At 41.1% G+C, this 25,789-nt stretch overlaps 2 protein-coding genes across 4 annotated transcripts in view; both read left to right on the top strand.

Moving 5' to 3' along the window:
• The window catches only part of LOC133555186 (dedicator of cytokinesis protein 9-like), a 141,290-nt gene extending 115,675 nt beyond the window's left edge, over positions 1-25,615 (top strand). For all 3 annotated transcript variants that reach the window (XM_061904741.1, XM_061904742.1, XM_061904743.1), the window contains exons 43-52: positions 2,025-2,082; positions 2,181-2,287; positions 4,333-4,455; positions 10,106-10,219; positions 10,444-10,590; positions 15,039-15,249; positions 18,194-18,384; positions 18,459-18,559; positions 18,668-18,806; positions 22,376-25,615. In XM_061904741.1, the coding sequence (XP_061760725.1) occupies positions 2,025-2,082; positions 2,181-2,287; positions 4,333-4,455; positions 10,106-10,219; positions 10,444-10,590; positions 15,039-15,249; positions 18,194-18,384; positions 18,459-18,559; positions 18,668-18,806; positions 22,376-22,483 (1,299 nt within the window). In that variant the 3' untranslated portion in view covers positions 22,484-25,615. The remainder of the gene's footprint in view (positions 1-2,024; positions 2,083-2,180; positions 2,288-4,332; positions 4,456-10,105; positions 10,220-10,443; positions 10,591-15,038; positions 15,250-18,193; positions 18,385-18,458; positions 18,560-18,667; positions 18,807-22,375) is intronic.
• slc15a1b (solute carrier family 15 member 1b) overlaps positions 22,481-25,789 on the top strand; it is a 41,134-nt gene continuing 37,825 nt past the window's right edge. The window contains exon 1 of the mRNA XM_061904744.1: positions 22,481-22,508. The gene's annotated coding sequence lies outside the window, so the exon portion shown is untranslated. The remainder of the gene's footprint in view (positions 22,509-25,789) is intronic.

The raw sequence follows: 25,789 nt of genomic DNA on the forward strand, positions 1-25,789 counted from the left end.
AAACATTAGCTCTGTATCCATATTGGTTCTCTTCGAGTACTATTTTGTTTGTGAAACTCTCTAATCCAGGGGTAGGGAACCTATGGCTCTAGAGCCAGATGTGGCTCTTTTGATGACTACACCTGGCTCTCGGATAAATCTTAGCTGACATTGCCTAACACGATAAGTAATGAATAATTCCGCTGGTAATCACAGTGTCAAAAATAACGTTCAAAATATAAAACATTCTCATGCATTTTAATCCATCAATCCGTTTTTCTACCGCACCTGTTCAAGAAGTCGTATTAATGGTAAGAAGTATTTTATTTATTGTTGGTTAGCTTCAGAATAACAATGTTATTAAGAAGAATAAAGGACTTATTATACTCTAAAAATGTCGGTCGTACTTAAAAATGCACGCATTTAATTATATTCAGTCTTAAAAAAATATGTTATATGGCTCTCACGGAAATATTTTTTAAAATATTTGGCTTGTATGGCTCTCGCAGCCAAAAAGGTTCCCGACCCCTGCTCTAATCTGTTATTGAACAGTTTTTCAATGATTTTATAAAATTGTGGAAGTAAAGAAACAGGTCAATAATTTGTAAATTGATGTTTGTCTCCAGTCTTATAAATTTAGTTTAATCTATTTATTTTTGGTACGAAAAAATAATTATTAACAATTATTATGAGTAAATTGTATTAACAATTACAATTTTTTTTTTGTTTTTGTTTTTTTTTGTCCTGTCCAGCCTCTCAGGCAAATCATATAGTTGATGTAGATGCCCATATCGGCTGTTCAGATTTACTTTACAAAAGAGAAGTGTAGGATACTCCTCTTAGATTAGATTAGATTAGATTAGATTAGATTAGATTAGATAGTACTTTATTTATTCCGTCAGGAGAGTTCCTTCAGGAAAATTACAATTTTCAGCACAATCTTGTGCTGAAATCTCTTGTTGCCTTATTTGAATTTGACTTTATTAAATGTATTTATATTATCATGTGGTGCAGCCGAGCCGGAGCAGGAGGAGATAGAAAGAGGAAAAAAAGGAAGACAGAGGGGGAAATTGTGGGGATAAGAGGGGGATTAGACAGAGAGACAAAAACAACAACAGCAAATACAACAATAACAACAACAACAATAGAACAACACCAGCACATACAATATGTACAAATATAAATAAATAGATAAATAAATGGGTTGTACTTGTATAGCGCTTTTCTACCTTCAAGGTACTCAAAGCGCTTTGACACTACTTCCACATTTACCCATTCACACACACATTAACACACTGATGGAGGGAGCTGCCATGCAAGGCGCTAACCAGCACCCATCAGGAGCAAGGGTGAAGTGTCTTGCTCAGGACACAACGGACGTGACAAGGTTGGTACTAGGTGGGGATTGAACCAGGGACCCTCAGGTTGCGCACGGCCACTCTCCCACTTCGCCACGCCGTATATGATCGTAAAAATGATAGCAAATAAGCAGTTGGTGAAATAAATAATAATATAGTAATGACAATGAGCATTTTTACACTAAAACTGGAGCAATACAAATACCAATAGAAAAAGCGCTATTGATCATGAACAAAACCAATAGTTTACCTCTATTATCAACAATACAGTTGTTCAAATGCAACAATACGTATACATAATGATAGCTCGAAAGATAATTAAAAATAAATAAATAAATGAAATAAATAAAAAAAAAGGAATACCGAAAGATGAAAGGGAAGAGAGAGAGGCAACCTATATTAATCTTGTAGATTGTTATAGTAACAATGGGTTAAGCTCTGTCAATATGCCTTGTGTTACCCAGTTTACCCTAGGGCAACAACGTTGATATATGATGTTATAATTACAATCTTTAACATTTTGTCAAATAGTATAACATTTGTTTCGCACAAATAAAAAAGAGGCAACAAAGAAAAATCGTGTCAGATTCTACCAGAGACGTCCCCTTATTTATTTCTCTGGGAATTGGCAACCGAAGCAAGGCAGTATGTTTGAATGGTAACTTGTTTTGTCTGTTTCACTTTCAGGCAGCCATGTGCTACGTGCATGTTGCTGCTCTAGTAGCTGAGTACCTGTCCAGGAAAGGTGAGTTCACTCTAGGAGTTTTTTTTATGACTTTACAATGTGCTAGATTACATACTGTAAATACAGATAGGAAATCATTTTCTCTCTTGCTTTGGAAGGAATGTTCCGGCACGGCTGCTCAGCATTTCGCGTCATCACTCCAAACATCGATGAAGAAGCAGCCATGATGGAGGATGTAGGCATGCAAGATGTTCACTTCAATGAGGTATCTATGTCCTGAAAATAGCCTGATAAAAACGCTGCAGTTTTTTTTTATTATCACTTAAATACTTTTTCATTGGCCTTATCTCTTTTCATGCAGACATTTTTAATTGTTCTGTAAAATTATGATGGGAAATTACAAGTAGACTTTGACACAGGGTGTTAGATCTAGACTTTGACACAATGTTTGGTCCATGTGCTTTGACATAAAGCAGGGGTCTCAAACTCAATTTACCTGGGGGCCACTGATTGCAGAAACTGGGTGAGGCTGGGCCGCGAGAAAAGATTTCTTAAAAAATCTAACATGCACTTTTTAATGAATTCACCTTCTATGACTGGCTTTCCCGCCCTAGAAACATACTTGCCAATCCTCACGATTTTTCCGGGAGACTCCTGAAATTTAGTGATCCTGCCGACAATCTACCGGTGCAACCATTCATCCGAATTTTTCCCAATTTTCACCCAGCCGACTTGTTTAAGGGCTGCCGTGACTGCACTGCCTTTAACGTCCTCTACAACAGTGGTTCTCAACCTTTTTTCAGTGATGTACCCCCTGTGAAATTTTTTTAAATTCAAGTACCCCCTAATCAGAACAAAGCATTTTTGGTTGAAAAAAAAGAGATACAGAAGTAAAATACAGCACTGTGTCATCAGTTTCTGATTTATCAAATTGTATAACAGTGCAAAATATTGCTCATCAAAGATATAAAAATAACTAAAAAACTTGTTGAAAAATAAACAAGTGATTCAATTATAAATAAAGATTTCTACAAATAGAAGTAGTCATCAACTTAAAGTGCCCTCTTTGGGGATTGTAATAGAGATCCTTCTGGATTCATGAACTTAATTGTAAACATTTCTTCACAAAAAAAAAGAAATCTTTAACATCAATATTTATGGAACATGTCCACAAAAAGTCTAGTTGTCAACACTAAATGTTAGATTGTTGAAATATTTTTACACAGTTTATGAACTCACATTCATATTTCTTTGAAGTATTATTCAATAAACATATGTATAAAGGATTTATGAATTACTGCTGTTTTTAGAATGTTTTTAATAAATCTCACTTGCCCCTTGGCATACCTTCAAGTACCTCCAAGGGTCCGCGCTCCCCTAGAAGAAGACTACTGCTCCACTACATGTCATCGCACATGCTTTTATGTCACACATCCAATCATGTTGTGTGATACTTGTGCAGAACAACATCAGTGGCTGCAAGACATACTTGTTCAACAGCCATACATGTCACACTGAGGGTGACCGTAATAAAACTTTTAACACTGTTACAAATATGCACCACAATGTGAATCCACACCAAACAAGAATGACAAAACCTTTTGGGGAGAATTTCCGCACCCTGACACAACTTAAACACAAGAAAACAAATACCCAGAACACCTTGCAGGGCTACAATATACAACACCTCAACCGACGCAAGTAGGGTGGGTTGGGGTCTGGTGGGTTGGTGGTAGCAGGGGTGTGTATATTGTAGCCCGGAAGAGTTAGGTCTGCATGGGATTCTGCGTATTTGTTCTGGTGTGTTTATGTTGTGTTACGATGCGGATGTCATTCTTGTTTGGTGTGGGTTCGCAGTCTGGCACATATTTGTAACAATGTGACTTGTGTAGCTGTTGACCAAATATATCTTGCAATAACACACGTTCGTCTTGCATGACCAAATGAAACATACAACTGGGCTTGCACGCTGTCAATTCAGGATGTAGGGGGCGCTAAAGGCAGTGGCATTATGGCACTCCCTGAATATTGTTGATTTGGTAAAAATTGACAGAGGCTTTCGAGAGAATTGGTGCCCTGAAATTCAGGGGTCTCAGGGGAAAATTGGGGACGTTGGCAAGTATGACACTGTCAAGCGCCGTTCATATTAAACTCGCGGGCCGCACCAACATTAAATTGTCATATCAAAGCGCGGGCCGCACAATGACATCGCGCGGGCCGCATGTTTGAGACCCCTGACATAAAGGGAACGTGTCAATGCACTACACTCCTCCAGACAATTTAATGACTGAAACAACTCTACTTGTGCAGGAGGTCCTGATTGAGCTGTTGGAGGAGTGTGCTGATGGCCTTTGGAAAGCAGAGCGCTACGAGCTCATTACTGATGTCTACAAACTCATCATACCCATTTACGAGCAACGCAGAGACTTTGAGGTACTGAGCAGAATTTCTTTACCAAAAAGTATCAGGTGGTACCCTCACAACCACAGGTGATGCTTTTGTACCTTGACTTTGAATCCGATCAGGTATTTTAAGCCCAATAACTAAATCCTATGGTTTTAAATCACACATACATACAGTCACAGTCCCGAATAAACCACACAAGCTCTTCTCCCATAGACAGACGACCTGGGGAGGTAAACATAAGGGTCCCAACGGACGGTAGTTGAGAGCAGGCGCCTAGAACCTGGTTTCAAACTGCCCAATCAGATTTTTATCTATAAAATCTGAATATTGTGGCATGGAATGTCGCTTCTTTAGTGGGGAAAAAAAACATGCACTTGTATGAGAGGTTGGCAAGTTCCAACAAGACATAGTCAGACTCATCTCAAACCAAAGTGGACCAAACTCCTCGAGAGGAGCTGGTCACGTTTTTACTCTGGAATTGCTGCAGAAGAAAGCAGCAGGCTGGTTGGGTTTATTAATAGCTTGATTCCTACATTTTGTGAGTCATCCCCAGTGGCTGAGATGGTCCCTTCCCTGACATTTGGACCTTGTACTGTCATTTGTGCATCTGTACCAAAGGGCAGCTCAAAATAGCTAGTGGTCATTAAGAAGGGTGTTAGAGCATCTGTGCTGGGGACTCTGTGGTTCCACTGGAAGATTTTAGTAATTTTTTTTTGGCAACGCAGTAACCTTTAGCATTAACCAAGGTGGTTCACAGCTGAGTGTAAGGCTTTAGGGATGAGACACAATACCCAAAAAGGGCAACAACGTGAATACAAAATATTTTTCTCCACAGGATGGCACTTTTAGAGATAGGTCCTTTTCCACAGTTCCTGGAACCTCTGGTTCCTGAATCTAAAGGTTCCTGTAGAAGTCTGTGGTTTGTGTTTCCACCGCATTTCACAGTTCAGGGTGCTTTATACAAATCAGGCTAGTGGTTTACTATATTTCTACACTGAGACCATGTAAACAAAAAAACAAACAATATTAGGTCAGTTTTTTTACGCAAAAGTAAGTTGATGAAATACAAAGCAATCATTTACCAAAAACTATCTGATTTATAAAATTAAGTGTATGGAATTGAAAAAGTCAGGAGGTTAATTTGTGTCTTTATTACGAAAAACTTTTGTTGACCCAAAATTTATGTAACATTTTTTTGCATTTGAATTTTGTGAACTTATTTTTTTATATCAAATTATGCTGACAATTATATTGATTTTTTTATTTTTTTTTATTCAGTGCATTAAAATTCAGGATAAAAAATGTAAATGAAAAAAAATATATATTGTAAAAATATTAAATTCAATTCCACATACATCTCATGACGTCAGATTGGTAAGCAGGTGAGGTCGCCGCTTCGAGTCCGGCTTCACACTCTTCCATTAATACGTTTGAAAGAGTCCGTCCACTTCTTGTAGTTTTGCGTAAAAAAAAAAAAAATTGTGACAATAATTCCATCCATCCATCATCTTCCGCTTATCCGAGGTCGGGTCGCGGGGGCAACAGCCTAAGCAGGGAAACCCAGACTTCCCTCTCCCCAGCCACTTCGTCTAGCTCTTCCCGGGGGATCCCGAGGCGTTCCCAGGCCAGCCGGGAGACATAGTCTTCCCAACGTGTCCTGGGTCTTCCCCGTGGCCTCCTACCGGTTGGACGTGCCCTAAACACCTCCCTAGGGAGGCGTTCGGGTGGCCTCCTGACCAGATGCCCGAACCACCTCATCTGGCTCCTCTCGATGTGAAGGAGCAGCGGCTTTACTTTGAGTTCCTCCCGGAACATTAAACTTAATAGATAGAGTTTAAAGACTACGGCTAATTAAAAATACTGCAAAATAGTTCCACTGATCAGTGTTCTTCAGCACAGAGATGTCTTACAAAAGTTCCTGAATTTCAAAAGATCCTTTCGTTCCTCTTTCTCTCCGTGGTCAAGTTTGTTGTAATAGAAGTACACAAGAAAAAAGAAAAAAAAAAACAAGACGTTGCGTATATTCCAATGGCGTTCGTGTGCTTGAAAGAGAAGTTTAAAGGCCTACTGAAACCCACTACTACCGACCACGCAGTCTGATAGTTTATATATCAATGATGAAATATTAACATTGCAACACATGCCAATACAGCCTTTTTAGTTTACTAAATTGCAATTTTAAATTTCACGCGGAAGTATCATGCTAAAACGTCGCGGTATGATGACGCGTGCGCGTGACGTCACGCATTGTAGAGGACATTTTGTTTCAGCACCGTTTTAAGCTATAAGTCGTCTCTTTTCATCGCATAATTCCACAGTTGCTGAATCTTTTGCAATTTGTTCAATGAATAATGGAGACGTCAAAGAAGAAAGCTGTAGGTGGGAAGCGGTGTATTGTGTCCGCCTTTAGCAACACAAACACAGCCGGTGTTTCATTGTTTACATTCCCGAAAGATGACAGTGAAGCTTTACTAGGGAACAGAGCGGTCATGCGAACACGGTTGGATTGGAACACACACACACACAGTACAGTGTATTATGTAGCGATCATTTCGAAAGATCGTGTTTCGAAGAGGGTCCCTTGCGAAGGGCAGAGATGGGCATCGCCCCCACCACCTGTGGACTGGTGCTGAAGAAAGGTGCGGGGCCGACCTTCATGTTGTACAGGTACGACCATATAATCTAACAAAAAAACTAGTAACACAATAAGCACATAAGGGATTTTCCAGAATTATCCTAGTAAATTTGTCTAATAACATCTGAATCGCTCCCACTGTATAGTCTTTTTTTTTTTTTTCCTAGTCCTTCACTCTCACTTTCCTCATCCACAAATCTTTCATCCTCGCTCAAATTAATGGGGAAATCGTCGCTTTCTCGGTCCGAATCGCTCTCCCTGCTGGTGGCCATGATTGTAAACAATGTTCAGATGTGAGGAGCACCACAACCCGTGACGTCACGCGCACATCGTCTGCTACTTCCGGTACAGGCAAGGCTTTTTTATTAGCGACCAAAAGTTGCGAACTTTATCGTCGATGTTCTCTGCTAAATCCTTTCAGCAAAAATATGGCAATATCGCGAAATGATCAAGTATGACACATAGAATGGACCTGCTATCCCCGTTTAAATAAGAAAATCACACTTCAGTAAGCCTTTAAAGGAACGCCCCTGACTGTGTTCAACCAATCAGCATTTGATAGCACAGCCTGCCCCCCAAAAGGTTCCTGGTTGCCTGGAAAAATCCCAGATTACGAGAAGGAACTCTGAAAGGTTCAGAAAAAACGATATCTACCAAAGTAGTTTTTGGTGGCAAAAAAGGGGGGCAAGGATTAGTTCCTGAGAAAGTTCCTGCTATGGAAAGGGGCCTAAGGAATCTCATAGCAGGGTCACTGCTCATCTACATAAAGAGGAGACCTTTGAGGTGGCTCAGGCAGATAGTTTGGATGCCTCCCAGACCTCATTCTGGGGAGGTTTTCCAGGCATGCCATCCCAAAATGAGGCTGCAGCAAGAAAGAAAAACTGCTCCCTTGTCATTATGGAAGGCATATGGCACATTATACACCATATTGACTAAACCTCCAGAAAAATTACACAAACACAGCAACGAGTTGCCGTGTTGTCCTAATCATTTTAAAGGGGGGATTTCTGGATAGCAAGGTTGCCGTTGATTTTTGATGACATCCAGTCCAGGTTTAGCTAGAATTAGTGTTTCACCTTTGTCAGCAAAATCCCTAGCCGTCAAGGTGGAATTTTACATGGCGCTCCAGACCGCGGGTAATTGACAGTTTTCTTGTATTTTGTCCCTTTGAGTCACTCTTTGGCCATGCCCATGAAGGTAGAAATGGAAGACTGTTTCTGTGACAGTTGTCTTTTCCACAAGAATTGAGATTACCGTATTTTCTTGAATTTCCGCCGGGGCGCTAATTAATTTAAAACCTCTTCTCACTCCGGCGCTTACCAAAGGCATGCGGTAAAAGTAAGCATGTGCTAATTATTTTAAAACCTCTTCTCACTCCGGCACTTACCAAAGGCATGCAGTGAAAATTTGAGTGTGATGTAAGCTTGGACCTTAAATCCTACTGAATTGCTCTTAATCTTCTTCCCTTTATGCGATTTCAAATTACCGGTATTGAAATCAGCCTCCTCCTTTTTGAAAAGGATGACAGGGGAAGTGTCACTCGTGACGTCACGAGTTTGACCAGGCGCTAATACTAAGCATGCGCTAATTATTTTGCGAAGCGAGTTTGACCCGGCAGTAATTCAAGGCAGGCGCATACTATTTGCCCTGCGGCAATTCAAGGAAATACTGTAGTTATTTTCTGAAGGGACAGGACTAATTTTTGAGCTTCATAGCACATAACCAGTTTGTGGGGTCAGCTGACCCCACAGATGTCTGATTATAATCAAAAAGTATTCTGAAATCATTTCAACATTCAGTCTCTCTCTCTTTTAATTAAAGGCCTACTGAAACCCACTACTACCGACCACGCAGTCTGATAGTTTATATATCAATGATGAAATATTAACATTGCAACACATGCCAATACGGCCTTTTTAGTTTACTAAATTGCAATTTTAAATTTCCCGCGAGTTTCTTTTTGAAAACATCGCGGAAATATTAGCGCTGCACCACTAGCGGCTAAAAGTCATCTGCTTTCATCGCATAATTACACAGTATTCTGGACATCTGTGTTGCTGAATCTTTTGCAATTTGTTCATTTAATAATGGAGACTATAAAGAACAATGCTGTCGGTGGAAAGCGGTGGATTGCAGCTGTCTTTAGCACCGAGACACAGCCGGTGTTTCTTTGTTTGTTGTGAAGCAGAGCGGTCAAGCGAACATGTTTTCTCCACGTCAACCAGCATGTTTTTGGATGGGAAAATTGTGATATATATCTTACCGGAGACATCATTGGATTATTCGTCGTCCTGCAGCAGCTGTCAAAAAAGGCAGCTGTAAGCTTGGCTCCTCGGCTTCTCTCTGAGACACTGCGTCTTCACCGCAGCCACCCAACCTCGAGGTATGTCTTTCCAATCTTTACAATCTCACTAAAACACTGTTAAAACAATAAGCAGATAAGGGATCTTCCAGAATTATCTTAGTAAATGTGTCTAATTACATCTGAAACGCTCACACTGCCGCCGCCCGGAGCCGTCGCTTTTTTTTTTCTTTTTTTTCCTAGTCCTTCACTATCAATATCTTAATTCACAAATCTTTCATCCTCGCTCAAATTAATGGGGAAATTGTGGCTTTTTTTGTCCGAATGGCTCTTACTAGTGGCTTTTTTTACATATTCACATTATAAACACTGTAAATATATGTGGAGCCCTGCAACTCGTGACGTCACGCGCACATCGTCTGCTACTTCCGGTACAGGCAAGGCTTTTTTATTAGCGACCAAAAGTTGCGAACTTTATCGTGGATGTTCTCTACTAAATCCTTTCAGCAAAAATATGGCAATATCGCGAAATGATCAAGTATGACACATAGAATGGACCTGTTATCCCCGGTTAAATAAGAACATCTCATTTCAGTGGGCCTTTAACCTACCATAAAAATTCTGGACTGTGTTTGTATCAATGGCTTTGTAATGGGGTAAACATATATCTGTATACTTATTTTCTCCAATGTATGACGACAGTTTAACAAAATATTAATGTTTGTGTTTTTGTGCGGCAGAAACTGACACACCTGTATGACACCCTCCACCGTGCCTACTCTAAAGTTTTGGAAGTGATGCATACTGGCAAACGTCTGCTGGGGACGTACTTTAGAGTGGCTTTTTTTGGACAGGTAATTGTCATTACACAGCATTATTTAATTACTATTTTGGCTAAGATTTTTTTGATCAACATTTTCCTTTCTGATGTATTTCAAGACTGCGTTAAGTATGTAGCATGTTGTCTTTTGTCATTGCAGGATCATTCTGCTAGCTCAAACTTTAACGGTTGTAAATGGTCTTGGAAATAGACATTTCTAATAACAGCGTTTTCTGACCAACTTATGCTTACCTGTAGGGCTTCTTTGAGGATGAAGATGGCAAAGAATACATCTACAAGGAGCCAAAATTCACACCTCTGTCTGAGGTTTCCCAGAGGCTCTTGAAACTCTACTCCAACAAATTTGGCCAAGAGTATGTCAAGATCGTCCATGACTCTGGCAAAGTGAGAACACATTTTCTGTTGAGCCTTACTCACAAATGATTAGAAGTAACACGTTTAGAAAAGTTATGGTAGGTTTGTAGAGCAGAGTCCAGTCAAGTAATCTCCAACCTGGGTTACTTGCAGTACATTGACAATGGTCATGATGCTGATTATTTGGACTAAAGATTGACAAATGTCAATGTGACAAATTTAAATATGTATCATATGGACACATGGCTTTGTCCTTATAAACACTAATACTAATAAATGGGAACTGCACTCTTCTTGGAATCCATCCATCTTCTTCCGCTTATCCGAGGTCGGGTCGTGGGGGCAGCAGCCTAAGCAGGGAAGCCCAGACTTCCCTTTCCCCAGCCACTTCATCTAGCTTTTCCCGGAGGATCCTGAGGCTTTTCCTGGTCAGCATGGAGACATAGTCTTTACCAACGTTTCCTGGGTCTTCCCTGTGGCCTCCTACCGATTGGACGTACCCTAAACACCTCCCTCGGGAGGCGTTCGGGTGGCATCCTGACCAGATGCCCGAACCACCTCATCTGGCTCCTCTCAATGTGGAGGAGCAGCGGCTTTAATTTGAGCTCCTCTCGGATGACAGAGCTTCTCACCCTATCTCTAAGGGAGAGCCTTGCCACTCGGCGGAGGAAACTCATTTCGGCCGCTTGTACCCGTGATCTTATCCTTTCAGTCATGACCCAAAGCTCATGACCATAGGTGAGGATGGGAACGTAGATCGACCGGTAAATTGAGAGCTTTGCCTTCCGGCTCAGCTCCTTCTTCACCACACTGGATCGATACAACGTCCGCATTACTGAAGACGCCGCACCGATCCGCCTGTAGATCTCACGATCCACTCTTCCCCCACTTGTGAACAAGACTCCTAGGTACTTGAACTCCTCCACTTGGGGCAGGGTCTCCTCCCCAACCCGGAGATGGCACTCCACCCTTTTCCGGGAGAGAACCATGGACTCGGACTTGTAGGTGCTGATTCTCATTCCGGTCGCTTCACACTCGGTTGCAAACCGATCCAGTGAGAGCTGAAAATTCCGGCCAGATGAAGCCATCAGGACTACATCTGCAAAAAGCAGAGACCTAATCCCGCGGCCATTAAACCGGAACCCCTCAACGCCTTGACTGCGCCTAGAAATTCTGTCCATAAAAGTTATGAACAGAATCGGTGACAAAGGACAGCCTTGGCGGAGTCCAACCCTCACTGGAAACGTGTCCGACTTACTGCCAGCAATGCGGACCAAGCTCCGACACTGATCATACAGGGAGCGGACCGCCACAATAAGACAGTCCGGTACCACATACTCTCTGAGCAGTCTTCACAGGACTTCCCGAGGGACACGGTCGAATGCCTACTCCAGGTCCACAAAGCACATGTAGACTGGTTGGGCAAACTCCGATGCACCCTCAAGAACCCTGCCGAGAGTATAGAGCTGGTCCACAGTTCCACGACCAGGACGAAAACCACACTGTTCCTCCTAAATCCGAGGTTTGACTATCCGGCGTAGCGTCCTCTCTAGTACACCTGAATAAACCTTACCAGGAAGGCTGAGGAGTGTGATCCCGTGATAGTTGGAACACACCCTCCGGTCCTCCTTCTAAAAGAGAGGGACCACCACCCCGGTCTACCAATCCTGAGGTACCGCCCCCGATGTCCACGCGATGCTGCAGAGTCTTGTCAACCAAGACAGCCCCACAGCATCCAGAGCCTTAAGGAACTCCGGGCGGATCTCATCTACTCCCGGGGCCTGGCCGCCGAGGAGCTTTTTAACTACCTCAGCAACCTCAGCCCCAGAAATAAGAGAGCCCACCACAGATGCCCCAGGCACTGCTTCCTCATAGGAAGACGTGTTGGTGGGATTGAGGAGGTCTTCGAAATATTCCCTCCACCGATCCACAACATCCGCAGTCGAAGTCAGCAGAACACCATCCGCACCATACACGGTAGAGATGCGCGGATAGGCAATTATTTCATCCGCAACCGCATCACAAAATTCGTCATCCACCCGCCATCCACCCGACCAACATTTAATCAAAACCACACCCGCCCGCCACCCACCCGTTGTTATATATCTAATATAAACGATGCAAGGCATTAGTGAGGTTAGAAAGCTTTTGCCTGTTAAAGAAAGGAGACTGATCCAATGCAGCAGAGACATTCAATGCGGGCCACGCATTAATATCTCTTGGCCACGCATTAGTGGCTAAGAGATATTAATGCGTGATATTATTTATCATTATTATAATATTATTGTCATTTCCGTTAAGAAAGTGTTGACTATTGTTGCCAATGCCCTCAGATCAGGAGTGCGTAACTCACACTTTGTGTGCGCAGTTGCAGCAAGCAGAACAATGCTTTTAAGAAGTTAAAAGAATGTTTTAGAAAGACTAGGCCTATATTTTCGTTAGGTAAAAAAAAAAATCTGAATTTATTTCAATGAATATTAACTTGTTAACGTTATAATGCTCAAATAGGGACGAGGGCGGGGTGCACAGTGAAACAGTGAACAATTTCGCGACAAAGATGAACCTTTTATTGATTGATCTGCAGCCATGACAAAATATCAGACAATCTCCATTGTCGATGACAGGCAGGAAAATAAAGATAAACACATAGCCTATGTTAAAGGCATAGCCATGGGCTCATACGTTTTTAAGTTGAAATAAAAAACTAAATAAAAAATGTGCCTCAAAAGCCTTAGGCTGTCAATCACGCGCACAAACTTAAATTATACAATCACATATGTGTCATCCCTATTGAAACAAAAATACATTAAATAAATACTAATAATAAATTACCTGCAACTTATTGGCCAAGGCAAATAGCTGAAGGGGGGAAATCAAACCCATCAGACTGCATTTAATCATCAAACTTGAATTATAATGAAAATAGACGGTCGCAAAGAAACAAAGCAGGCTAAATAGCCTTACATTGTAGCCAATCGGAGATGTGCTTCACTGGAAAGCGAGGCCAAATAATTACCACACAGTAGTATATCTCGAATAAATAAAACAAAAACAATAAACAACGCAATTGCCTTAATTCCTTTGCATTGTAGTGCGCCCAAACAACACGTAACCATCATAATTATTCAGCTGACCAAACTCAATATAGGTTAGATATGGGCTTATTTGGTATAGCACCCGCTCGACATCCATTGCTTTCCTCCTCTCCAAGGTTCTCATAGTCATCATTGTCACCGACGTCCCACTGGGTCATCATTGTCACCGATGTCCCACTGGGTGTGAGTTTTCCTTGCCCTTATGTGGGCCTACCGAGGATGTCGTAGTGGTTTGTGCAGCCCTTTGAGACACTAGTGATTTAGGGCTATATAAGTAAACATTGATTTATTGATTGATAGGTAACGTAGACTAATTCGTTGAACATATCCAACCATATGTCTACTTACTTTTGTTTTTGTTAGCACTATGCAGGAATAAAATGGCATCTACAGTGCCAGGATTCAGGCGAGAGCGCCTGGCTTCTAAAATGCGCCCTGCTGCGCTGAAGGAGCGCTCACTTGCGGCACTTGTCTTTTTCCTTTTTTCTTCTTCTTCTGTTGTGTTGGGTTGTGTTGTGCTGCAGTGCCTGAGGAACAATTGACTGTTTCAAAGAGTGTTGCTCATTTTTCGTATGTGGGTAACAACATTTAACTATGTATATATATATTTCCGAATTGGTTCAACCGCCACCCGCCCGAATCTATTTAAAATACATTTTTTTCTCATGTCACCCGCCCGACCTGCGGTTAACAGTGCACTGCTTCCCCCTCCTGAGGCGGCGTATGGTGGTCTAGAATCGCCTCGAAGCCGTCCGGAATGTTGCATATATATTACAAATTTCAATGTGAGACAAGAGCACACATATTTTTTTCTTTTTTGTACATTTTTAAATTGTAATATACATAACATACATTTTAAATTGTAGTATATGTAGATAATGGGAGTCAGATAATCTGCAAATAAATCCCTCTAAAAAAAACGCCAATAATGCTCCATGTACATGTCGTGACTTGCATATTACCCAACTGTTAGCAACATTGTTATTATAAGAGCTAACGCCGAGGAACTACTTTTAGTAAGTGTTGTTAAAAGGAAAGGCCATTTAGCACAGTGGTAAAAATGCTCCTGTGCAAACTTTTTTGCAATGTGTTGCTGCCATTAAATTCTAAGTTAATGATTATTTGCAAAAAAAAACTAAACAAGTTTCTCAGTTCAAACATTACATATCTTGTCTTTGCAGTGTATTCAATTCAATATAAGTTGAAAAGGATTTGAAAATAATTGTATTCTGTTTTATTTATGAATTACACAAAGTGCCCACTTCACTGGTTTTGGGCTTTCTAGCAGAGGAAGCACAACTCAATATTTTCATGTTCATTTCTTGAAGATGTAATAGCAGATGTCCTAATACTTTTGTCAGTAAAGGACTTTTCCATACACAGGTGAACCCAAAGGACCTGGACTCAAAGTATGCCTACATCCAGGTGACGCATGTCGTACCATACCTCGATGACAAGGAGTTGGGAGAGAGAAAAACCGACTTCGAGAAAAGTCACAACATCCGTCGTTTCGTGTTTGAGACACCTTTTACGGCGTCGGGCAAAAAGCAGGGTTTTGTGGAGGAGCAGTGTAAACGACGGACCATTCTCACCAGTAGGTTGAACATTAATTGAACAGTCATTACAGATCAAAGTTATGTGTGTTTGTGTCGGAGAAATCAACTCAGAGGATTTTCACCTGAGAAAACACAGCCAGTAAAGGAAATCAGACAAGATTGACAAAATAAATAACAACAAAAAGGACAGCGCATTAGGACTGAAACTTACAAAAGATGTATTAGAAAGGATATGGAAAAAAAGGGGAGCACGCCCAGGGCAAAGTTAATTTGGGACGAGGGAGCAGGCCTGTCTCACCTGGTACTTCCTCCCTCAAAGACCATCAGGCGGCAGAAAACTGAAAATGACAAATGAAAAACGTCAAGGTAAAAGAAACATCTTTTATGTCTAAATCTTGTCAAACATGGATTTGGACTTAAGTTGTTTCTACGACGCAGAGGATGTTTGCACGGGCCAGGCGTGAATGTAAGTACATAATGATTTATTACTAAACAAACAGACTACAACAAAAGGCAAACAGAGGGCGCGCACAAGGGCGGAAAACGAACTTGGCTATTGAAAAACAAAAGACTAGCATAAATGCTGCAAACTACAAACATGAAACAAAAACACTTGCACTGTGGCATGAAAAAACAAAACTTGCACTGAGGCATAAATACCAAAACTTACGTGGCGTGGTCAAAAAACGAACAGCAAGGCATGAAGGTAGGTACATGGAGATGTGGGTAAAGTGGGAAGTTGCCAGACTGACTATCAGGTGACTTTGGCTTAAACACTAGCAGTGATAATTAACTAGCAGGTGTGAGAACCGAGGACCGGGGCGTGACTTGGAGACAAGGTGGAAACTAATGAGTTGTCATGGTAACAAAAACAAACCAGGAAGTGCAAAACAGAACTGAGTGTCCCAAAAAACTAAACATAACATGACCAAAACGAAACATAATCCATTGGCGTGACAAATCTTGTCTGAATAGAATAAACTACAAGTTTATTGCATACGATTGTTTGAGCAAAATCAAGTCAGTATAGTGGAAAAATAAAAAACTAATATTGGGCTAATTCCCACTTCTGTCAAGGAACTTATTCCCTGAGTTTATAAACAATATACAAGTATGTGAAAATAACAAAATAAACATAACATAATATAATACAAACCATGTAACATAAGAAACACAACAAAAAACAGACATACAAAAGAAAAATTCGGAAAAATCTACAGACCCCGTTTCCATATGTGTTGAGAAATTGTGTTAGATGTAAATATAAACGGAATACAATGATTTGCAAATCATTTTCAACCCATATTCAGTTGAATATGCTACAAAGACAAGCTATTTGATGTTCAAACTGATAACATTTTTTTTTCTAATCATTAACTTTAGAATTTGATGCCAGCAACACGTGACAAAGAAGTTGGGAAAGGTGGCAATAAATACTGATAAAGTTGAGGAATGCTCATCAAACACTTATTTGGAAGATCCCGCAGGTGTGCAGGCTAATTGGGAACAGGTGGGTGCCATGATTGGGTGTAAAAACACCTTCCCAAAAAATGCTCAGTCTTTCACAACAAAGGATGGGGCGAGGTACACCCCTTGTCCACAACTGCATGAGCAAATAGTCAAACAGTTTAAGAACAACGTTTCTCAAAGTGCAATTGCAAGAAATTTAGGGATTTCAACATCTACGGTCCATAATATCATCAAAAGGTTCAGAGAATCTGGAGAAATCACTCCACGTAAACGGCATGGCCGGAAACCAACATTGAATGACCGTGACCTTCGATCCCTCAGAAGGCACTGTATCAAAAACCGACATCAATCTCTAAAGGATATCACCACATGGGCTCAGGAACACTTCAGAAAACCACTGTCACTAAATACAGTTTGTCGCTACATCTGTAAGTGCAAGTTAAAGCTCTACTATGCAAAGCGAAAGCCATATATCAACAACATCCAGAAACGTCGCCGGCTTCTCTGGGCCCGAGATCATCTAAGATGGACTGATGCAAAGTGGAAAAGTGTTCTGTGGTCTGGCGAGACCTCATTTTAAATTGTTTTTGGAAATTGTGGACGTCGTGTCCTCCACAACAAAGAGGAAAAGAACCATCCGGATTGTTCTAGGCGCAAAATTCAAATGTCAGTATCTGTGATGGTATGGGGGTGTGTTAGCGCCCAAGGCATGGCTAACCTACACATCTGTGAAGGCACCATTAATGCTAATAGGTCCATACAGGTTTTGGAGCAACATACGTTGTCATTCATGCAGCGTTATCATGGATGCTCCTGCTTATTTCAGCAAGACAATGCCAAGCCACGTGTTACAACAGCGTGGCTTTGTAAAAAAAGAGTGTGGATACTTTCCTGGCCCGCCTGCAGTCCAGACCTGTCTCTCATCAAAAATGGGTGGCGCATTATGAAGCGTAAAATACGACAGCGGAGAACCCAGACTGTTGAACGACTGAAGCTCTACATAAAACAAGAATGGGAAATAATTTCACTTTCAAAGCTTCTACAATTAGTTTCCTCAGTTCCCAAACATTTATTGAGTGTTGTTAAAAGAAAAGGTGATGTAACACAGTGGTGAACATGCCCTTTCCCAACTACTTTGGCATGTGTTGCAGCCATGAAATTCTAAGTTAATTATTATTTGCGAAATAAAAATAAAGTTTATGAGTTTGAACATCAAATAACTTGTCTTTGTAGTACATTCAATTGAATATGGGTTGAAAATGATTTGCAAATCATTGTATTTACACCTAACACAATTTCCCAACTCATATGGAAACGGGTTTTGTAAATAATCAATCTCATCGCGCTAATATCAATCCCATAATAATTTTACCCTTGGTATTGTTAATATTCAGATCCATCTGCGCAGCCCGAATGAGTACTTGAGTCATAATCAAAAAATCATAGCTGAGAGTCTAAAAATTGTATTTTCCCCCAAAACACATTGACTTTCCATGTTCTGTCACCACTTAGCCACCCACTGCTTCCCTTACGTCAAGAAGCGCATTGCAGTCATGTACCAACACCACAGCGACCTGAGCCCCATAGAGGTCGCCATAGATGAGATGACCGCCAAGGTAGCTGAGCTGAGACTCTTGTGCTCGGCCACCGACGTGGATATGATCCGCCTGCAGCTCAAACTTCAAGGCAGTATCTGTGTTCAGGTACACGTCATGCCCCAACACGTCTTTGAAGTATCTAACTGTATAATGTGAATATCAATAAATGTATCCCCCAGGTCAATGCAGGTCCTCTTGCCTATGCCAGAGCCTTCTTGGATGACACCTGCGCCAAAAAATATCCGGACAACAAGGTCAAACAGCTAAAAGAAGTTTTCAGGTTCGGGCAGAAGAACAACACCTGCATATATGAGACACTGTATTTCAGTGTTAATGGTTTCACAGCGGCTTCCATTGGGCTATTAATGTTTGACTCATCATTTTTCAGGCATTTTGTGGAGGCCTGTGGCCAAGCACTGGCTGTAAACGAACGGCTGATCAAAGAGGATCAGCAGGAGTATCAGGATGAAATGAAGGCCAACTACAGGGACCTGACCCGGGAGCTGTCAGACATCATGCATGAGCAGGTAAACCACAACGTCAGGAGTATTATAGTCAGCATTTTAATCAGAAACTAAAACTAAATACTGGGATGACAGTGATAGCGTTCAAAACTTTGTGTAATGTTCCAATTGCCAAAGATATAAAATATACTTGTTAAATAACAAATGAGTACTTAGGTCTTCTACACTACTGTATTTCATAGATAGATAGATAGTACTTTATTTATTCCGTCAGGAGAGTTCCTTCAGGAAAATTAAAATTTTCAGCACAATCCCGTTCAAGATCAGACAAACATTACAGGGAGACAGAACAGGATCGCTGACGGGTCTGCCGGCTTCCAGCGCCCCTTACAAAAAAGGTGAGATACAGGTAAACAGGGGGGTGGGGGGATTAAAAATGTTTTTTTAAAAATAAATAAATAAATAAAAATAAAATCTGTCTTAGCCTGGGCCCTGGAGAGGGGGTGCAGACTGAGGCCAAGGGAAAAAAACAACTCATAGCCATAGAATACATCCCTCTTACATGTGTGTAAGAGGGAAACATCAAACATCAAAGAACACAGAGGACATTAAAGACATTAAAGCAGCAGATACAACCAGACACTTTTACATACAGCTATGGATAAAAAGTAAAAGAAACATATCCACTGTGGTGGCCTCTGCGTTGTTCCACCCCATCGTCCGCTGGGGTGGAGGGAGCATGGCCAGAGACAGGAGCAGACCCAACAAAGCAACCAAGACAGCCGACTCAACTCTCGACCAGTGTCCAGTCCGCATGGATGAGCGAGGATACGTCCTAGGTGACTGAAGTGTCCGACACCTGCTCACCCAGCCAAGACACCGCGAAGCCTCTCCGTCCCAGCGCTCACTGCTAGCTCCGCAGCCCTGTCCCCTCATCCGCATCTCCTCCAATCCCTCCAAACTGACTCCGGTGTGGCAGACACCCAGCAGCTGGTCTCCATGGCCAAAAGGCTCCCGGGAGGCAGATCCAGAAGTCCGCAAAAAAAGCACCACAGAGGTCACGAAAGTGCCACCCCTTGTCACACAGTCCCAAAGGGTCCCGGACTAAAAGGCAAGAAAATATAATAACACATGAAAACAAGAGGGAAACACAAAAGGATGACACAAGAGCACAGAGCTCCTGCTAACAGCAGCCACTACAGCAGCGCCATCTTGGAAAAAAAAATGTTATTGTTAGTGATTATGGTGGTACTTGAAGAGCCAAGTGTTTTTTGAGGTGGTACCTGGTGAAATAAAATTTGAAAACCACTGACTTATGGAATAGAAAAAGAATGTAAAGAAAAATAAATAAAAAAGTAAGGAATATCAAAATTGATATGACAACTAAATTTGAAAACTGTTATCCATCCAATTTTCTACCGCTTATTCCCTTTGGGGTCGCGGGGGGCGCTGGTGCCTATCTCAGCTACAATCGGGCGGAAGGCGGGGTACACCCTGGACAAGTCGCTACCTCATCGCAGGGCCAACACAGATAGACAGACAACATTCACACTCACATTCACACACTAGGGCCTATTTAGTGTTGCCAATCAACCTATCCCCAGGTGCATGTCTTTGGAAGTGGGAGGAAGCCGGAGTACCCGGAGGGAACCCACGCATTCACAGGGAGGACATGTAAACTCCACACAGAAAGATCCCGAGCCCAGGATTGAACCCAGGACTACTCAGGACCTTCGTATTGTGAGGCAGACACACTAACCCCTCTGCCACCGTGAAGCCAAAAACTGTTATAAGAATACATAAAAGGGATTATCATAAACAACTGGACCAGCAAATCTCTAATATTCAAAGAAGCTGGAACATACTAAATACAATAAATAGTATTGGAACAGGAAAAAGCTCAAAACAGAAATCATCTTTGATAAAATTGAATAAATAACCAATTAATAATTCAGTTTTCTGTAAATGCTGGGCCCCAGCTTAGCAAATAAAATGACAGCCTAGATAAAAGGAGAGACTAATGGAAGAGATGATTCGATGGAATCCAAATGCCATTTTCATCAGAACTGAACAGTACATGAAAGTGAAATTATACACACAGGGTTTGTGTGTATCAAAATATTTACAAACTTGATAGAACATGCACATCTGATCTACTTAGCTTGTGCTGAGATGAATAAATGAGCAAAATAGCAAGCAACATATACATTTAGTGAGTCTTTCTCCATTAATACCGCATTTCCTTGAATTGCCGCCGGGCATATAGTATACGCCTGCCTTGAATTACTGCCGGGTCAAATTCGCTTCGCAAAATAATTAGCCCATGCTTAGTATTACGGCCTGGTCAAACTCCTGACGTCACGAGTGACACTTCCCCTGTCATCATTTTCAAAAAGGAGGAGGCTGATTTCAATACCGGTAATTTTAAATCACATAAAGGGAAGAATATTAAGAACTATTCAGTAGGATTTAGGTCCAAGCTATTGAATACCGGTATGCTAAAAAGAACAGTAAGCAGCTATGTTTATTAATATACCGTAGCTGCGTGTGTCAAATATGAGTCATTATATGACTCCCGCCTCCTGGTGGTAGAGGGCGCTAGTGATCCTTCTTGCGACTACTCGGCTGCAGAAGAAGTGACAACGAGTGACGTGATATGTGCTGGGACGGATATGACGCGCGGGGTGCACGACGGACCTTTTAGGATGTAACACTCCTATGCTGGCTATGTAAACAACTGGGCTGAAATAAAGCATGTTCCAGTCCTATATACCCAGTGTATTATTTATACAATAACACTTCATGGTGGCAGCGGTGGGATAAAGAGATCACCCACGGAGCAGAACGGGAGGGGGAGTTGTACGAGGGTAATTCTGTCGTCGCCCGCACGTGAGGAGCCGAGCTAACTGATAGCAGCGGTCTGACAGCAGTTTTCTAAACTGGACTTTCAATCAAAGCAGGAGGTAATAAAGGAAGATCTCCATCGAGACAGAGAGACTTTTAAAACTGAAGAAAGATAAGGAAGACTTCTATAAACAAGTTATCGATGCTTTTGATCAAAAGGAGCTGGCATGGACTCCATTTATAAGTAAAGGTAAGACCATAATAACGTTTTTTTTTAATTAAATGTGCTTTTCATGATGGTATCCTTACATCACACTCAATTTTTTACTGCATGCCTTTGGTAAGCGCCAGAGTGAAAAGAGGTTTTGAAAATTAGCGAATGCTTTCCTTTACCGCATGCCTTTGGTAAGCGCAGGAGTGAGAAGAGGTTTTAAAATAATTAGCGCCCCGGCGGCAATTCATCGAAATACGGTACGTGGAATATATGATGGTTATCAGAATATAATCGCAATTCATTCAATGCATTCGCAATGTAATTTATTTAGCACTCTATGAAAGTTTTTGTAAACTGACAGTAACTCAAAAATGGCTGTAAAGAATCTCAAAATGTGCTCACAAACCTAACAAGCGTTTGCTTATAGGTTTCATGCCGCCCCTCATTATTACCTGTCAGTATGGACGCTGAAGAGACTGAGGTTGTGGCTTATTCGCGGCTTTGCCTGGCTAAATGTTAAATGTTAAAATCAAGCGGGAAAATAAAACCCTCGTGTTTGTTTTCTGTTTTCCAGATCAACCCAGTGAATGATGGCACCAGGACTTCTGATGTGGACATTTTCACAAACAAACTCCACCGTTCCTCATTTTTGCAACTCACTGACACTTCTTTCAAGTCGTAACGTGAGGAAATGGTGGATGAAGCCGGTACCCACACTTCATTTTTTTTTCTGCTCCTTCGCCACGTACTGTACTACAGCTGGACAAAAGTGCTCCTCTTGCTGTTATTAACATACCTCAGTTTTAAGGTCATGGTGGGGTTCACTTCGGGTACTGTAAGAGAACAAAATGAAATATATAAAACTGTTAAGTATTAAAAATATATATATTTTACTTTAAAAACTGCAAACTACTGGCAGATAAATCTCCAATAAATACAAGTATCCTAGCTGAAGTTAAAAATTACCTTGACACTATAGAGCAGTGTTTTTCAACCTTTTTTGAGCCAAGGCACATTTTTTGTGTTGAAAAATTCCGAAAACACACCACCAGCAGAAATCATTAAAAAAACGAAACTCATGTACAGTTAAAAAGTCGTTGTCACAATTGTTGTTTATGACTTTCAACCATAACCAAGCACGCATCACTATAGCTCTTGTCTCAAAGTAGGTGTACTGTCACCACCAAAATAAGTCACGCGATGTGACTTATTTTGAGTTTTTTTGGTGTTTTCCTGTGTGTAGTCTAGTTTTAATTCTTGTCTTGCGCTCCTATTTTGTTGTTAATTGTCATGTCATGTACGGATGTACTTTGTGGACGCCATCTGCTGCTACACACGGTGTAAGTCTTTGCTGTCGTCCAGTATTCTGTTTTTGTTTACTTTGCAGCCAGTTCAGTATTAGCTTCCTTTTGCATAGCCATCCCTAAGCTTCAATGCCTTTTCTTAGCAGCACTCACCGTTTGTTTATTTTTGGTTAGATTAGATTAGATTAGATAGTACTTTATTTAATCCTTCAGGAGAGTTCCTTCAGGAAAATTAAAAATTTCAGCACAATCCCATTCAAAATCAGACAAACATCACAGAGAGACAGAACAGGATCGCTGACGGGTCTGCCGGCTTCCAGCGCCCCTTACAAAAAAGATGAGATACAGGTAAACAAGCAATTAGCTACCTGCTGCCACCTACTGATATGGAAGAGTATTACATGGTTACTCTGCCGATCTCTAGAAAGCACAGAGACTGGTTTGCAAAAAATATTTTTAACCCAATTAGGTGAAATTACATCATCTCCCACGGCACACCAGACAATGTCCCACGGTACACCGGTGTGCCGCAGCACAGTGGTTGAAAAACACTGCTATAGAGGAACATGCAGAAGGTCATTTATTTAGAACTTACGTAAACTTTGTGGGAAATGGGTATGTCTCAGTATCGAACTGAATGTTGCATACCGAAATAAATCCACTTCTAAATACATGTATTGTTACACCCCTACTAGTCATGTACAAACCCCGTTTCCATATGAGTTGGGGAGATGTGTTAGATGTAAATATAAACAGAATACAATGATTTGCAAATCATTTTCAACCCATATTCAGTTGAATATGCTACAAAGACAACATATTTGATGTTCAAACTGATAAACTTTTTTTGGGGGAAATAATAACTTTAGAATTTGATGCCAGCAACACGTGACAAAGAAGATGGGAAAGGTGCCAATAAATACTGATAAAATTGAGGAATGCCCATCAAATACTTATTTGGAACATCCCACAGGTGTGCAGGCTAATTGGGAACAGGTGGGTGCCATGATTGGGTATAAAATCAGCTTCCCAAAAAATGCCCAGTCCTTCTCAAGAAAGGACGGGGCGAGGTACACCCCTTTGTCCACAACTGCGTGAGCAAATAGTCAAACAGAACAACGTTTCTCAAAGTGCAATTGCAAGACATTTAGGGATTTCAACATTTACCGTCCATAGTATCCTCAAAAGGTTCAGAGAATCTGGAGAAATCACTCCATGTAAGCAGCACGGCCCGAAACCAATATCGAATGACCGTGACCTTCGATCCCTCAGACGGCACTGTATCAAAAATTGACATCAATCTCTAAAGGATATCCCCACATGGGCTCAGGAACACTTCAGAAAACCACTGTCACTAAATACAGTTTATCACTACATCTGTAAGTGCATGTTAAAGCTCTACTATGCAAAGCAAAAGCCATTTATCAACAACATCCAGAAACGCCGCCGGCTTCTCTGGGCCCGAGATCATCTAAGATGGACTGAAGCAAAGTGGAAAAATGTTCTGTGGTCTGACGAGTCCACATTTCAAATTTTTTGGGGAAATATTCGACATTGTGTCATCCGGACCAAAGGGTAAGCGAATCATCCAGACTGTTATCGACGCAAAGTTCAAAAGCCAGCATCTGTGGTGGTATGAGGGTGCATTAGTGCCCAAGGAATGGGTAACTTACACAACTGTGAAGGCACCATTAATACATCTAAGCCATCTATGCGCCGTCTCTTTCATGGACGCCCCTGCTTATTTCAGCAAGACAATAGTGACAAGAGTGGGAGTACTTTCCTGGCCCGCCTGCAGTCCAGACCTGTCTCCCATCGAAAATGTGTAGCACATTATGAAGCGTAAAATACGACAGCGGAGACCCCGGACTGTTGGAACGACTAAAGCTCTACATAAAACAAGAATATGAAAGAATTCCACTTTCAAAGCTTCAACAATTAGTTTCATCAGTTCCCGAATGTTTATTGAGTGTTGTTAAAAGAAAAGGTGATGTAACACAGTGGTGAACATGCCCTTTCCCAACTACTTTGGCACGTGTTGCAGCCATTAAATTATAAGTTAATTGTTATTTGCAAAAGAAAAAACTAAAGTTTATGAGTTTGAACATCAAATATCTTGTCTTTGAAGTGCATTCAATTGAATATGGGTTGAAAATGATTTGCAAATCATTGTATTCCGTTTATATTTACATCTAACACAATTTCCCAACTCATATGGAAACAGGGTTTGTATTTGAGGTGTTTTAGCAGAGTATAAACTTGCATCTGTATTTTGTTTATTTACATGTGTACCTTTTTTAACATGACATAAATACTGTATTTTAAAGCAGTGAAGATGAACTCTCACAATTCCAAAACATTATTTTGTGTAGAGACGTCCGACAATGTGTTTTGGATGGATGTGATGTAGTCATTGACCGATAAATGTCTCTATTGTTGTCTTTTATTCTGGATGTGTGTATTTGTTAACATTTGTAAGTACCTTTTATAAAAAATGTATGTGACACATAGCTTTTTGAAGTCTTCAATAATGTGGTTTTCCCCCAAAATATAATTCAATATATTTCAACTTATATTTAATTGAATAGACTGCAAATACAAGGGGCATTTTTACCACAGTGTTACATGGCCTTTCCTTTTAACAACACTCAGTAAACGTTTGGGAACTGAGGAGATACATTTTT

The sequence above is a fragment of the Nerophis ophidion genome, linkage group LG06 (genome assembly GCF_033978795.1).
Source record: "Nerophis ophidion isolate RoL-2023_Sa linkage group LG06, RoL_Noph_v1.0, whole genome shotgun sequence".
Taxonomy (NCBI): Eukaryota; Metazoa; Chordata; class Actinopteri; order Syngnathiformes; family Syngnathidae; genus Nerophis; species Nerophis ophidion.